The sequence below is a fragment of the Trichosporon asahii genome (assembly GCF_000293215.1).
Source record: "Trichosporon asahii var. asahii CBS 2479 unplaced genomic scaffold scaffold00051, whole genome shotgun sequence".
NCBI lineage: Eukaryota > Fungi > Basidiomycota > Tremellomycetes > Trichosporonales > Trichosporonaceae > Trichosporon > Trichosporon asahii.
The window spans coordinates 1,496,060-1,510,872 of record NW_014040873.1 but is presented as its reverse complement, the minus strand read 5'-3'; the positions used below and the strand labels follow the sequence as shown (position 1 = coordinate 1,510,872).

The 14,813-nt window shown below is 59.0% G+C and overlaps 4 protein-coding genes and 2 non-coding genes across 6 annotated transcripts; 5 read left to right on the top strand and 1 right to left on the bottom strand.

Moving 5' to 3' along the window:
• The first annotated feature begins 156 nt into the window (after positions 1–156).
• A1Q1_t322 lies at positions 157–257 on the top strand. The gene has a single exon. It is a non-coding gene; the product is annotated as a tRNA-Pro (tRNA).
• Positions 258–1,242: 985 nt separating this feature from the next.
• On the top strand, positions 1,243–2,674 carry A1Q1_02961 (uncharacterized protein; the record flags this gene model as incomplete). Its single annotated transcript, XM_014324190.1, has 2 exons — positions 1,243–1,430; positions 1,510–2,674. The coding sequence occupies 2 exons, from the start codon at positions 1,243–1,245 to the stop codon at positions 2,672–2,674; spliced, it is 1,353 nt and encodes a 450-aa protein (XP_014179665.1).
• A 774-nt stretch (positions 2,675–3,448) lies between these two features.
• A1Q1_02960 (uncharacterized protein) lies at positions 3,449–4,531 on the top strand (the record flags this gene model as incomplete). The annotated part of the gene is made up of 2 exons (XM_014324189.1): positions 3,449–3,737; positions 3,786–4,531. 2 exons carry the CDS (start codon positions 3,449–3,451, stop codon positions 4,529–4,531), a joined length of 1,035 nt encoding a protein of 344 aa, XP_014179664.1.
• A 6,109-nt stretch (positions 4,532–10,640) lies between these two features.
• A1Q1_02959 (uncharacterized protein) lies at positions 10,641–11,372 on the top strand (the record flags this gene model as incomplete). Its single annotated transcript, XM_014324188.1, has 2 exons — positions 10,641–10,910; positions 11,079–11,372. 2 exons carry the CDS (start codon positions 10,641–10,643, stop codon positions 11,370–11,372), a joined length of 564 nt encoding a protein of 187 aa, XP_014179663.1.
• Positions 11,373–11,923: 551 nt separating this feature from the next.
• On the top strand, positions 11,924–12,033 carry A1Q1_t323. Its single transcript has one exon. It is a non-coding gene; the product is annotated as a tRNA-Glu (tRNA).
• A 206-nt stretch (positions 12,034–12,239) lies between these two features.
• A1Q1_02958 (DNA helicase) lies at positions 12,240–14,621 on the bottom strand (the record flags this gene model as incomplete). Its single annotated transcript, XM_014324187.1, has 4 exons — positions 12,240–12,894; positions 12,947–14,139; positions 14,193–14,368; positions 14,480–14,621. The coding sequence occupies 4 exons, from the start codon at positions 14,619–14,621 to the stop codon at positions 12,240–12,242; spliced, it is 2,166 nt and encodes a 721-aa protein (XP_014179662.1).
• Positions 14,622–14,813: the final 192 nt, after the last annotated feature.

Genomic DNA, 14,813 nt, shown 5'->3' with positions numbered 1-14,813 from the left:
CAGCTGCGCGCCGATCAGTGGCACCAAGGCGCTCGCATCAGCAGTCCTCATTATTTTCGATATTTCTACCCAACGGCTGCATAGAATCGCACGATTTTTGCATCGTTCGAACCCTCTTGACCAGGGCTGTCGCATGGACAGCGTGAAAACACGGAGGCATCAATGGTGTAGTCGCTATCATACTTCCTTCGGGTTCTAATTGATCCGGATGAAACATCCAATGGAAGTGGTCCTGGGTTCAAATCCCAGTTGGTGCCAATTTTTGTTTTTCGCGTCCCTGGGTGGGACCCTGAGGGCGGATGGGTCGTTGTTGGATGCACCTGTTATGTGCCCGCAGTGATGCGATGGGCATGCTCGCGAGCTTCTGTGCGCGCCAGGGAGGCCCCAGGTGCACCAGCATTTCCAGCTCTCGTTCTTAACTGTTGAGGGCAGCAGCGCTCGTTGAAGGGGGAAAGAAGCTCTTACGAACAAAGGTAGTGAAAGATGCACAGTGGCAGTTGGCGGCTATTGATGCGGGGAAGCGCAAAGCTTCCGGCTGGCCCACCGGGGTACAAGCACTCCTCCGATAGTGCAATTGGAGGCGTGAGGTGAACAGGTGAGGCCAGCGCGAAGCCTAATGGAGTGCGGGGGTCGTCGTCCCCGGGGAGCCAGCAACACAGATTGTTTCGAGGGACAGTATCCAATCCGCCGTGTGCTCCAAAAACCCGTCCGCGAGGTCGATGAATCCGATGAGCTGCTGTACGTCGACAAGCTCCTCTCTCTTTGCTCGATGCGCAACGTCCGTAAATGACGGGGTGAGAGGCTGAAAAGCGTTGAAAGTTGTGGCGGAGCCGTTTATGGTGGTGCACAAGTTCCAGGTAGCTTTTTCCGCCGGCCATTGTTCTTCCAAGAAGTTGGTCTGCGAGCGAGGAGGGCGAAGACGCGAGTTGTTCCTGTTGCACCGACCAGACAAACTGGCCGCACCCTCATCAGAGCTTTGGGGGTCTGTCCGTCTCGCGTGTCCGACAAAGTCCGCCTTGGTCAGCGGTATCTTGCATGTCTCACTGAGCATCGTCGTCGCACTCCACGCACTCGTCGCACTGTGTATACCAATGCACAGCACAGCGGACATGATGCCTCTCGCTCCGCTTCTTCCTCTTCTCCTCGACAGGCAGTACATATATCTGGCCACATCGACGTTTGTCCTCTTTCCCACCATCTTCTTCCCCATCCTTCTCCGACCAATCTGACTGCTTATCAGCTATGGCGAGCCCCCATACTTTCGACCTCGCGGACATCGCCCCGCGCTCTTCTCTGACCAACGCCGCCCAAGCCTCCTCTGCCTCTGACACTGCCGACGCTATGGTTGAGGTCTCGTCTGCAGCCCTGCAGTTCTCCATCGGCGCTTCCACCCCCAACGACAAGGACAATGTTGACCCCGAGGGCACATGGTGAGCTTTCAAGGTGCACTACAGCTGACGGCAGGATCAACTGGCATCGCTATCCCCATATCGTTGACCAGATTCTCAGCTTCCACCTAGATGACGGCCAGGGTCTCATCACCCGCGCCGTTTCGAAGACCTGGCTCAAGACCACGGACACTCGGCTGTGTCAACACTCTACCCTCACTCCTTTGTACGAGCGCGGAATCCGCCCCAACACTCTGATCGCCCCGATCACCGGCGCCCTTGGATTGGGGGTCGCCGTTCTCCGCGTAATCGAGGAGGTCCAGCGCGGGGGCAGCATCGGGTCGATCCGCGTGTCTTGCCTTCCCCTAAGTGGCGCCTGCCGCTTGCCTCTCATCCAGACGCTGGACATGGATGCGCTCCTCGACTCCGAGTGGATCCCCGAGATTGTCAACACCCTCCCAAACATCAAGACGCTTCGCATCAAGGGTCGCACCAGCGACACCCTGTCGCTCTCTATGCCCCTCGACCGCCTAGTGCTCGACGGCACCCCACTTCTGTGCCCGGGGGTAGAGGAGGTCGGGCCTCGCGTGTCAAAGATGGTCGTCAACATTAAAGGCAAGGAGAGGATCCCCGTTCACTTTAACGGGTCGCGGCATCCACCTCCCGCCGCTGTCGACGAGCTTGTTCTCCTCCTCCATCCCAAGCCCCGCAACATGCAGCAGGCGAATGGCTGGGAGAATGACCTCGCCGTCTGGATGGTGAATGCGTGGACCGCGCACGCCGGACCTAACGTCCCGATGCCCCCGCACTTGCACCCGTTCGCTTCTCCGACCGACTTCCGCGAGCCCGCCGCATCCTGGCCCCGCACTGTCCCCCTGGCCATCTCAACTCTCAAGGCTGGCGGAAAGGTCACGATCGTCAACGCGGCGTATCACCATTATGAAGATTACTTCCTCTACGGGCCCGCGCCCGTCCAGGCCTCAGCACCCCGCCGCGTCTCTTCCGCCAACAACTTGAACGGCCTCACCGTTGATCACTCGGCCCTCCTCGCCGGCATGAGCCACCTAGCCGTTGGGCCTGGTGTCCAGAACGGTCACGCCAACGGTATCCACGTCTCGCACAGCCGCATTCCCCACGTCTCTCTCGAGGACGTCATCAATAGCCAGCCGATCCGAAGGTCGAGCACGACGGTAATGGGAGAGATTCGCAGCATCTCCATTGATGATTACGCTCGCGAAGTCGGAATTGAGGAGCTGAAGTTTGAGACCTATCTCGACCACGTCTAGCCACAGAGGGAACCGGCTCGCCACGACGAGTAATCTCGAGTACATGGCAATATCATGTCGGAGGACACACTCGTATGGGCTCTCCGGCTCTACGAGCTCAAGTGCGAGCATCAACCATGTTCCGTTTACCACCCTCTCCGTCATCCCAACTCCCCGATTCCCCCGCTCTCCAACTACTATTCCCTGCATTAGCCCCATTCCCCTTTCGTGTACTCATAGTTTCAGGTGTCGCGGCACATAAGAGATAGGACAATTATGCACCTCGTTACATCTTTCACTCACACTCCCTCACTAACATGGCCAACGCCTACTTTCGGCGGTGGACATTCGAAAGTGGAGGCAAGTCGGTCCGCCAACAGCCACTCGAGCTTCCTCCAATTCAAGACCCTCCGCCGATCGCTGCCCCACCCCCACTTGCGCATGCATCGCGGAGATCACGATCCGCAACGCGTCAGAGGAGTATGCATCGCCCCGCTCGGCGGACGCGTGCGACGCTTCTGTCCGCTCGACACTCTGTGCCAGTGAGATCTCTGTGATGTCCATCCCTCAAGTCAATGACGTCATGACGTCAGCGATCTGCGCGCCCCGTCCCACGTCCCGCGAGATTCCAGACCTGCCCCTCCTTACCTGAACTCGTCATGACGTCTTTGTTTTCCGTCACCGCGTGCACCGTGGTCACTGAGCCGCGGTACGGTATAAGACTCCAGTCTTACATTTCCATCCTGTGACATTTTCCCTCTCACGTAGATCGACATCGCACGCACACATACCGACATGTCGAGCAAGGACGCGGAAGAGATCCCCCTCCTGTCTGCCGATGAGCGGCGCGCCGCCGCTGGCACGAGTGTCGACCGCGACCCGCCTGCGTCTGGCACGCGGCAGCGCCGAACTGAGGGAACGGGCGACAAGGTCGCCGACCGCGGCCAGGCTCTGAAGAAGAAGGGCGGCCAGTTCGCGGCCCAGGCGGAGCAGGACGTCAAGGGCGTCGTCAACATTGCGCAGAAGGGTGTGGCTAGCGGAACGTGGTTCTACCCCATCCGTGGTGTCGTGTACCTCCTTACTCGTACGTTTGCTCTCACAGCTGATGAACTTCACGAAAGCTGACTCCCAGACCCCAACCTCCTCTTCCCCCTCCTCCCGACCCTGGCCAAAGCGGCCGGCGTCTCCCTCGCGATCCTGCTCGGCTGCTTCTTCCTCCTCTACCTGCCGCAGGTCGCCTTCCTCGCCCTCTTTACGGGTCCTCTGGCCGTGATTGCCGCCGTGCCCCTCGTGCTCGCCGAGAGCTACGTCGTCATCATGTGGGCGTGCAAGGCGTTCCTCCTGACCGACGTCGCGGACGACCTCTTCGACGCCGTCCTTGTGAACAAGGGCCAGGCGCGCCTCGTTGAGGCCAACCGCGCTGTCAAGACCTGGTCTGGCGGCAAGGTGCTCGGCAAGCTCAAGGCGCGCACCGTTGGCAAGCTCTCGACGGAGAACATCGTTCGCTACGTCCTCACTCTGCCCCTCAACTTTATCCCTGTTGTCGGTACGGCCTTCTTCCTGGGCTACAACGGTCTGAAGACCGGACCTTCTTACCACCGCCGATACTTTGAGCTCAAGGGTTGGGGACCTAGCCAGGTTCAGGAGTGGACCACGAAGCGCAAGCCCCAGTACGCCGCTTTCGGCACTGCCGCGATGGTGTTCAACCTCGTCCCCGTCGCTTCCGTGCTGCTCAACCTCTGCAGCAACGTCGGTGCTGCACTCTGGGCCGCCGACATCGAGAACGGCCGCGACAGCGGCGACGACGTCGCTGACGTCGCCCTTCCCACCGGCACCTATCTCCAGGACAACAAGGAGGGCCAGAAGAAGGAGCTCTAGGAAGACTCTGACTTCGAGGTCGATGCGGAGGAAGAACTGGAGAGAGTGAGAGAGCAGAAGGAGCGAGAGAAGGAGAGAGAGGAGTGGGATAAGGTGGAGAGGAAGGAGATGGAGAGACGCGATAGTCTCGAGGCGAAGCGGCTGCTCGATGCGGCTGGGTGTTGATAGATCCGAGATATCCATATGCTATTTATTCTGTTATCTTGCTGGATTGCTGGGCTTGTGGCCTATGGCAGCATCTTATCTGTCGGAGAAGGGCGAGCGGCTGCGTCATTGGTTCTCTCGCACCCGCTCGCACCGCGTCAACAACAGGAGAGCATGCCCCAAGCTTTCTAAACGTTTCATGTATGTTCGGAGTAGTGCGAACAGAATGCGAAGCAGCGAGCAGAGGTATGGAAGCGTCGAGCTCGCCAGCTTTGACCGCCTACACGGCGGGTTGAGTGATTGCCGCAACTCATGTCCGTGCCTACTAGTTGGCGACCTGGCGGCGGCGTTCGTGGGGGCCCTTGCATTGTCTCAGTGCCGCTGATGCAATTGAGCCACGTTGGGGCCCGAGTCAGTAACCCGTTTTGCTTCGTACATCATTGTCCCTCTCTCCAAATTGTCAGATCCGTCTCCCATGCGAAAGTGATGCCCAGTGATGTGCAGAAGGTTCAGAAGGGGTGGAACGATCCATGAAGGGGGGCGTGCCGGAATGTCGGGGCAGGTATCCTGAAGCGGCAATGAAGAGCGATGCGGGGACATGATTGCCGCTCACTGCAGTTTGGAGAGTACCTGCCCGGAGCCGCACGGTGATGAGCAAGCAAAGAGGAGACACAAGGTTCAGTGATCTCCGCGCAGGTCAGCTGATGCACAGCGCAAGGCACAGTGAGAGCGGAGCGCTCGGAACGGCGCGAGGTGCAGTGCACGCAAGAGCTTTGGGCGGCGGTGTGACGAGTGACTTGTGACTGGGCTTGGGTCACTGGGCCAAGAACGCACCAAAGTGACAAGTGACGCCAGATGACTACCACCACCCAGTCCAACTACTCACACTACCAAACATCTTAATTCTGACATCCTCTCCATCCATCCTTCCATCCGACATCTCTCACCCCCTTCTTGCGCCCGCATCCTCTGCACACGCTCCACGCACCACACGCTGCGCGCTACACTCGCTGCACGCTACGCCCCCCGTGTGCCCTCCCTCCACCCCCGTTCCCCGCACCCCACCAATTGCACCCCTCCACCCTCGCCCCCCGGACAAGAGACAGTCCGCCCGCCCTTGCCGCTCGACGTCGCCGCTTACGCCGTTCGACAATTGTATCGACGCCGCATCCGCCTGACACCACCTTGCTTGTTCGCTTACTCGGATCGAGCCAGCCCAGTCCAGCCTCTAGGCGCCGCACGTTAGAGCCCGCCGCGTGCTCCTCCGACCCTCTCCCTCTTCCCGCACGCTGCCGCCCGCACGCCGATACGCCAGCCCGGTCTCGGTCTCAGTCTCACCCTTCACGAACTAGCTGCTAGCTCAGGCGAAGCGAAGCCGAACCCTCCCCGCGTACATCCGGCGAGCAAGTGATCGACATTGATTCGGTCCGGTCCTGAGTCCGACTCTTCCGACCCACGCGAGCGTGTTGATCCCCCGGCTCCGTTTGGCTGCAACCCACCACCCGCAGTGATCGACAGTTCCCGCTGATCACCCCTGATCAACACGAGGCTTGTGACGTGCGCCCCATCTTTCATTCATCAACTCTACACGTTACCGCATAATCGGAGACTTCAAGACTTTACACTTGCCAACGCCCTCCGACAGGCGGCTCCGTCATACACCACACGCGAGCCGACAACACAATGCCGAACAGAACGCAGAGCCGCTCCGAGGCGAGCACGCCCGTGCCGCCAGCCGAGCCGATACTGAACAATGACCTGGTCGCCGAGCCCGACGTCGAGATTCCTCCCGTGCCTCAGCCGGCGTTCGAGATGGTTGTCCTGGGTTCTGGCGGCGGTCCCCTCGAGACGGATTGCTCTGGGTAAGCTACGATCGACCGACCCGGCTAACAAACAGATACCTCGTCAAGCCTCTAAAGAGCAAGTGGGAGGACGGCATCGTCGCTCTCGAGGGTGGAAGCGGTATCGGCGCCTTAGCCCAGCTGTTCAAGTATCACGACGCAGCTGCCATGTTCCCCGAACTGGCCATTCCGCCAGAGCACAACAGCCCAGTGCTGAAGGCAGCTTATGTCTTCAGTTACCTTTCGTGAGTTGTCTTCTCTTTAGCCAACTGACGCCAGGTGCTACCTCATTACGCACGCACACCTCGACCACGCCATCTCGCTCATCATGCTCTCGGGCTCGGTGCCGCAACGACCTGCCCGCCCACCGCCGATTGGTGGAGCGGAGCTCACCCCACCAAGCGACAACACGGCCCCGCCAGCTCCGAGCCGTATACCAGTGTATGCGCTGAAGGAGACGCTGGACAATCTCGCCGCAGCATACGGCGGAGGTCTCTGGCCGGAGCTCGGCGAGTGGGCTCCCGAGCCGGGAAGGGGGCGGAAACGGAGAAAGCTGATTGCGGATCAGAAGGCCGGCGTCGGGGCCAAGTTTACGCCGTGAGTACTCCGCGGAGACCACCCAGACAGGTCACGACGGACATAGGTGGCCATTCGCCATCTGACCCAGCTTCGTGTCGAATGTTATGAGCTGACCTCAGACTGTTCCCAGCCCGGTTCCATGCCCAGCTGCACCCCTCCCTTCCCATCTCGACTCAGATCTTCCCCCTCTCGCACGGCGCGACGTCTCACGGTCCGTACGGCTCGTCGGCTGTGTTCGTCCGCTACGACCCGAGCATGCTAGGCAGCGTGCCCGCCTCCCGCCGGCAAAGCCTCAGCACGCCCCCCGTCGACCCCGACGACAGCACCGTCTCCCTCGCCTCCCTCGCTAGCGCCGAGGACAGCGGTGAGGCCGAGTTCCTCTTCTTCGGCGACTTCGAGTCGGCCTACCGCGCCCCCGGAGAAGAGTCCACGGCGGTGGCAGCAGGCGAGACAGCGGGCGAACACAACCAGGCGATCTGGGAGCAGGCCGCGAAATCAATGAAGGCGGGCCGGCTGACGAGTATCTTCATGGAGTGCTCGTATGACAGCAGCCGCAGCCAGGAACTCATGTACGGCCATCTGTCGCCGCCGGGCGTATTCCACGAGCTGAAGACACTCGCGTCCCTGCTTCCAGCCAAGGAGAGGCCGCTGGCCGGACTCAGAGTGTACATCACGCACATAAAGGAGTTCCTCCAGCCGCACCCCTCCGGACTGGGCGCGCGGGAGTTGATCCAGGCCGAACTGCTCGAACTTGAACGGAAGAATAACCTGGGTGTCGAGTTCGCCCTGCTGTCGCCTGGAGATCGGGTTTGTGAGTACACAGACGCAGCTGGGGCGGTTTGATCGACAAGCTGACAGACAGTAATCTAGGATGTTTTGGGTATCGACACGTTGTCGCGGACAGTCTCGAATTCGACATGGTCATGCAGGAGAGCGCTCAGACACCTACTTGTTGTTACGGGAGCATGTCGAGTCGCTATCATCACGCCGAGCGGAGCCGTGGACTGGAAGACAGGAGAGACGATCTGGAAAGCAGTAAAAGGTTAGGCTCTAGCTTCAGTCCGCCAGCTGGCGCCGAGGAGCAGAGCAAGAGAAGCAGAGGGGATCACTGTATCACCAGTATCAGTTGTAGCACGATGTGCATGTAATGCCATTAGGATTCGTTCCCATCTTTCCGTCTCCACTGTGATGGCGCTGCGCGGTAAGACGAGGTGGTGATGGGCGGTGGATGATGAGTCATGCGAAATGGCGCAAAATTCGGAAAATGTTCGGTTTGCGCAGCACGGGCGGAAACGCGCGCACATGATGGAGTGGATGGCCAAAGCAGCCATGCCGAGCTTGAGGACGGAGTGGCTGCCAGGAATGAAGAGATAGGCTTGTCCGAGGCTCAGGTAGCTTGGGAGGTATGAGATGTGTGGGCTGTGTCCTGTACCGTTCAGCGGAGCGAGCTGTGAGCGACCGGCCCGACGAGCGCGAGGGGGATGCGAAAACGCACCCAACACTCTCCAGATGCTCCCGCCTGCGTTTCGCAGTCAGGCTCGAAACTAGAGGTGCAGACAGTCGGTATGTGCGAGAAGGCGTGCCACTGCGAGTGTGACTGAACGGAATGTGCGAGTGAGCGTGCGGTGCGAGTGTGTCTGCCAAGTACTCCCACCGTCGAGGGGTCGTGCCGTCGTGCTGGAGGTTGTGTGCCAGACTACAGAGTATATAAGACGTTCTGTGTCCGATTCTGTTCTTCCCTCTTTCACATCCCCCCACACCGCAACACCCCACCATCACAACACTTCCTCCCCCCCACGATCCTCGACACTCGACTCTGGCGGCGGCCTTCGACATCTCCCACATCTCCAATGGTAAGCTTCAAGGGCTTTGAAGAAGCTAACGGCAGTATGCTATCCACTGTTTGAAGGTGCAAGCTGACCTCCAGAACGGGTTTGCTTTTGTTCTGTCATTCCTCGCTGTCTTCCGCACAAAGTAAGCTTTCTCGCGTATGTTACCGAGCTGACGCCCAGCGCACTATGCTCTTCGCGGTCTTCAATCGCCACACCCTGAACGCTATTGTAAGCTTTCCGGATAGAGGGACGAGCTGACGGCCAGTCTACAGCTCGGTAGGCTGGAGACTCGGAAGTTGAGCTGACCACCAGAATCGAATGAGGAGGAAAGGGGGAGTCGTGAGTTTCACGTCGCTCTGAACAGAACTGATGCCCAGGGTCGCTTCCACTGCTCGGTCACTGGCCCAACCAAACCAAGGTATGTTAACTCTGGTGGTCCGAGTTGACACGCAGATTGACAAGGTTCGCTGCTCGGAGTAAGACGTAAGCTGAACCCCAGGCGTACGCGGACTACTGTGGGGTTGTATAGACGGGCCTGTCGACAGAGGTGGCACAGCAAGAGGTACGCTGTCACACTTGCCAGCACAGCTGATTCCAGCCGCTTACGGTCGGCAATGGTAGGCTTTTTGGAGCTGGACCACAGCCAGCGCCAGTTTCCGCCCTGGTCAAAGAAGAAAGAGGTACGCTAGGCAAAACTCCAGGACGAGCTGACCCCAGATGTGTCTGCGCACATTCTTGAGGTGGGCTCGGCATTGCATGTGCTTAAGCCGACAAGCAGACCTCTTCGATCCGGCCACAGCGCTCCGGTAAGGGTTGAAGGTAGGCTAGCATGTACTCGCTCTCGAGCCAACCCCAGACCAATGTACGACTTCGGACGAAGGTGGGCTTTCCAAATCGCGAACCCGAAGCCAACCCCAGAAACGAGCACACAACAAGGTGGAAGGTGAGGTTCCAGCCAGCGTGGTTGTCGAACCAACCGCAACCAAACGCCTCGCCAATTCGGCACACTGGGGGTCAGTTTCGATTAACTTTTCGACGTAGCTGACGCCCAGCCGGCGACTGCAGGTAGGCTCGACCGTGTCTCAGGATACCCAACACTCAGCCGCGAACTCTCGACCACGGAGCAAGGTAGGCTAAGGCACTCATAGGATCAAGCCAACCGCAGACCCGCCTCCGTCTACTTCACGTCTACAAAGGGCTCAGGTCAGTTGTAAAGATCTGCTGATCGAACTGACGGCCAGTGTCGTACCAACCGGTAGTCGTTTCACGAGACAGTGTCGCAATGTGGCACTGTCGGCGCGAGGGTTGCAAGGGGGATACGGTACGCTATGAGATATGCGGCAGTTAGCTGACCACAGTCATGATCTGGGGAAGGTAGGCTTCAACGACTGTTTCAAGCCAACCGCAGCGTATCACCGCAAACGGGTTCGGAGAGAGGCAAGTTGATAGCCCCCTGTCAATTGAACTGACACACAGTCCGCGCAGAACACGCATAGGGGTTGATAGCTCGATATCGGATAAGGGCATGACGATCGCCATAAGTTCGGCCCTCTGTTTCCACTGCCACTATCTGAAACCTGGCCAAACGGAAGGTGGGCTGTAGCCAAGGACGGACGAGCGGACCATCAGATCGCCTGCACCAGCGGAAAATTACAAGGTAAGGCTTCCCGCCACGCGAGTAATAGCCAACTCCAGCCCACAAAGCCTCACGGAATGAAAGGTAGGCTTGCCAATCCAGCCAAAGCCAACCCCAGATCACGACCTCGGACAAAACCCCTCAACTCCCCTCTACTCCAACACGAAGATCGATGTGAGTTTCTGACTCGAGATGGACAGACTGAATCACAGGCTCCGTGGGCGAAGGTTGGCTTTTCAAACCCTTTCCGAGCCAAGGGACAGCCCTCTTCTTCTACTCGCATACGCCACGAGCTCGCCGTGTCAGCCAGCCTCGACTATGATATCCCTGAGGATAGAGTCGGACAGGTGAGTTAGCTGGGCTCAGGAGTGCAGTAACTGACACTCAGCTCTGGAAGAGAAGGTAGGCTGCCCGGTGAAGAGGACAGCCAACACACAGCCCACCTCCCACTCCGATCTTGGGACAGTTTCGCTCGAAGATGGAACCACGGTAGGCTGAGATTGACGGACTCACAGCTGACCCCAGCCACGCCACCCCGACGAACTCGGTATCGTAAGGGTGAGCTTTCGTACTGGAGTACCGAGCTGACAGCCAGCCCTCAGAAAGAGGCGGGTAGCAAATGGAAGACCGGATGCAATTGCGTCCCTCGAGAAAGGCATGCCAGGTTAGCTCTTCCTCCACCGGTTGAGCTAATGCCAGCCCCGTTCCGCCCTTCCCGCCCCGAGAGTGGAACAGGTCGGGGACGGTTCTGTGAGGCTCAGAGAAGACAACCAACCACCGTGTGCCTTGCCACCTCCATCGACTCCTGAATCATCCTAGTGGACCAACATGAGCGCCTCTTCCCGTCACCATGTAAGCTCAGATGACCTTGAACTGCGAGCTGACAGGCAGAGTGGCACAGGTCAGCTTCGCAATCGTAGTTGACAAAGCTGACGATCAGGCACTGCCTTACCCCCGACTTCGCTCGAGATGCTGTAGGCTGTGTAGCCTTGGAGAATAGCTGACACGCAGCGTAGGTAGCTTTGACAGTCGATGAGGATAGCTGACGACAGCTACCGATACCTCCCGCGGCGACCGACATGCCCAAAGCCTCGCAGTAAGCTTCAAAAACGATTTCGGAAAGCTGACATCAGGGGCGCTGCCACAGATCAACGATCGAAATGCACCTTCGCGCTCTCGGCCCGAGTCGGACCTCAGCACACTGGGCTCACGCGACGTTCAGGCCAGCCTCTAAACACCTGTAAGCTTCGCGGTCTTCGTTGCAAGCTGACAACAGCCATTCCAGTTTCATGAAACGTTGCCTGCTTGCCGTGAGCCGTGCTCGGCGCCGGGGGCGTGGTGCCCGCCATCAGAAAGCGTCTCTTCGCTAGTATATCGGTTAGTATAATCGCCTCTCAAACGGGAGATCCTGGAGCATCTCGAGCTCACAAGGGTGCGCGATAGAGCAGGGTTCGACTCCCTGGCGGAGAACAGGACGGTGACGTCTCTTTTGGCAGTTTGCTGGTCGCCGAGGAGCATAGTAACGGAACTGCTGTTACCTAGTGGTACTCTGGGACCGAACCGGGCCTTTGGAGACGTAAGCAATTCGGGTGTCAATGTGTCTATGCATAGTGTGAGGTGTCTAGCATTGCGCAACGCGGGATGATCGCAGGAGAGACATTGAGAATACACGCCGGCTACACCTCGTCCCCGGCGTATCGGACATCGGCGTTGTCTTCCAGCCACTTGATCCAGCTCTTCAGGTACGCGCTTCCCTTCGCGACCGTCTCGCTGTCGCCGACAACGACGAGCTGTCGTCTCGGGCGTGTCATGGCGACATTGAGTCGCTTGTACTGTCCGAGGAATCCGACATCTCCCTTCTCGTTGCTCCTGACAAGTGAGAGCACGACAGCATCACGCTCCTGGCCCTGGAGACCGTCCACGGTGCCAATCGTCATGTTCGGGAACTCCTCTCGGAGCATTTTTGCGAGCACGGCGACCTGAGCCTGGTACGGCACGACGACACCGACCTCCTCCTCGGGCACGCCGAGCGAGACGAGGCGCCGAACGACGCGCGCGACGATATCCGCCTCGTTCTCGTTGCTCTTCGAGCCGCCCTCTCCCTCTTTCCGCTTGGCAAGGGCTAGCTCGTCCTCCTCGTCCCTTTCCCGGAAGTCGCAGCCGGCCGTGTCATAGAAGATGACGGGAGGTGAGAGCGCCTCCTCTGCATCCTCGCCGTCGGTCTCGACCGATGGCAGGTCCATGAGGGTATGCGTCGCAACGGAGGGGTCTGAGACCAGCTCCCCGCCATACAACGTCTTGCTCGGGAACTCGGCGATCTTCTCATTCATTCTGGATGTCAGCTTCGCCCAAGCATTCTTCAAGCTGGAAGAAGAATACATACCGGTACTGAACCTTCAGTATGCGCTTAATGCCGGCGCCGTACAGGTCCTCAAGCCTGTCGAAAAGTGTCGTCTCCAACGTCCTTGGCGGTCGAAGTTTGGGCTGAAGGCTGAGGTCCTTGGCCTTGTCCTCTACCTTGGCGTCATCCTTCAGCTTCGGAAGCTTGTCCGGCTTGCTCGTGATTGTGGGCGGGAGCTGCTGCGGGTCACCAGCGAGCACGAGCTTCTTCGCCTTCAAGATCGGAACCCATGCCACAGGCTCGAGAGCCTGCGTCGCCTCGTCGATAACCGCAACGTCAAAGTTGACATTGTTGATCTGCCTGGAGCCGGCACTGTGACACGTTGCGAGCACAACGCGCGCCTCGCCAACCACAGTTTTGACAACCTTGGCTTCACGAGCGCGGTATTCGCGTCGCAGCTCCCGGACCTCTCCCCACTTCTCACCGCGCGCTTTTCCCTTCACGGCTCCGCGCTCGCCTCGCTTTTTGCCCAGATCGCTGAGGTGGCCCTTGATCTCGTTACCGATGTCGGCGACGAGTGCACCCGCGTCTCCGTGAACGGCCTTGTAGTCCAGCGTCGCAGGTAGCAGGTCCTTGCTGACACGAGACGGGTGACCAAGTCGCAAGATCGACCCCGGTGGAAGCAGCGCACCCGCCTTCGGATCGGTGCGCGCTACGTGCGATAGACGCGCAAGCAGATTGTCGAGCGCCAGGTTGCTCGGCGTTGTCACAAGAATGCGCGGTGGGACAGCGCCACCGGGCTGCACGGGGCGAGCGAGAAACTGCAAGATGAGCTCGACAAGCGTGTGCGTCTTTCCAGTTCCTGGCGGGCCGTGAATGCACGCAACGCTGTCGGCTCGCAGGCAGAAGTCGATAGCCTCTTTCTGGCTGTCGTTAAGACGCTCTCCAATCCACTCAATGGTGCCGTCCTCAGCCTCCGCATTCTGCAATGTTGGTGCGGAAACCGTCTTCGACCAAGTCGGCTTCTGCATACCGAGTAGGGCATTGACCAGCATCATATTGTCAGCTGATGGCGTTGAGGCGCCGGCTTCCGGCACAACGAGGCGACGGAGATGTTCCAGCGTTTTGCGCATGCGGTCGAATACAACGCTGTTGGCCAGCTTTACAATGCGAAGTCTCTCGGGCAAGTCGACATCGCCTTCGCTGACAGCGACGCTGATCTTCACTGGTCCAACCTGTCGTTAGCTCAGTTTTTGCTGACAATCGCAGCTCTGCGTCGCCTACTCACCTTATACACGACACCCTCAACGCCAGGCAGCTCCTCCTTTCCCGCCTTACCCTTCTTCGGCGCTGAGACGTACTCCTCGACTCGCACGGGATCTCCAGGTCGGAACGTGTGCGGAGGCAAAGCTTGGGTAGTGTGGTACGCTAGAGGTCGATGAAGCTCAATGATGCTGATGTCAGCTACGACAGCAAGAATGGCTTAATCATACGTCTTCCCTCCCAGGCCAACATTCTGTGCGCTAACTCCCAGGCCGTTCAGAGCAAGGCCCCGTTGTTCGAGCAGCTTAGCACTGCAGTTGCTGTTCAGCAGACGAGTCTGCTCCTCCTCCTCCTCGCGCTCAAGCTGGAGGAGCGCCGTTTGCCGGTCGAGAAAGGCTTCTAGATCGGCTCTTTCTGGTCTCTTCGGTTCCAGCAGCGCCGTGATCGTCCGCATCGTGCCGAAAGGACTCGTGAAGGGTATCGGTGAGGTCCTGACTCATCGCGACATAACTGTGCGTCATGAGCCCAGGCGTCGACCTTCGATTGCCCTCCACTTTTCCACGGTCGACGATGCCGTGCCTGAACATCGCACATGACCGCACTGAGACGCGTCGCGCGCAACGTCGACGACCTTACGCCACCTTAC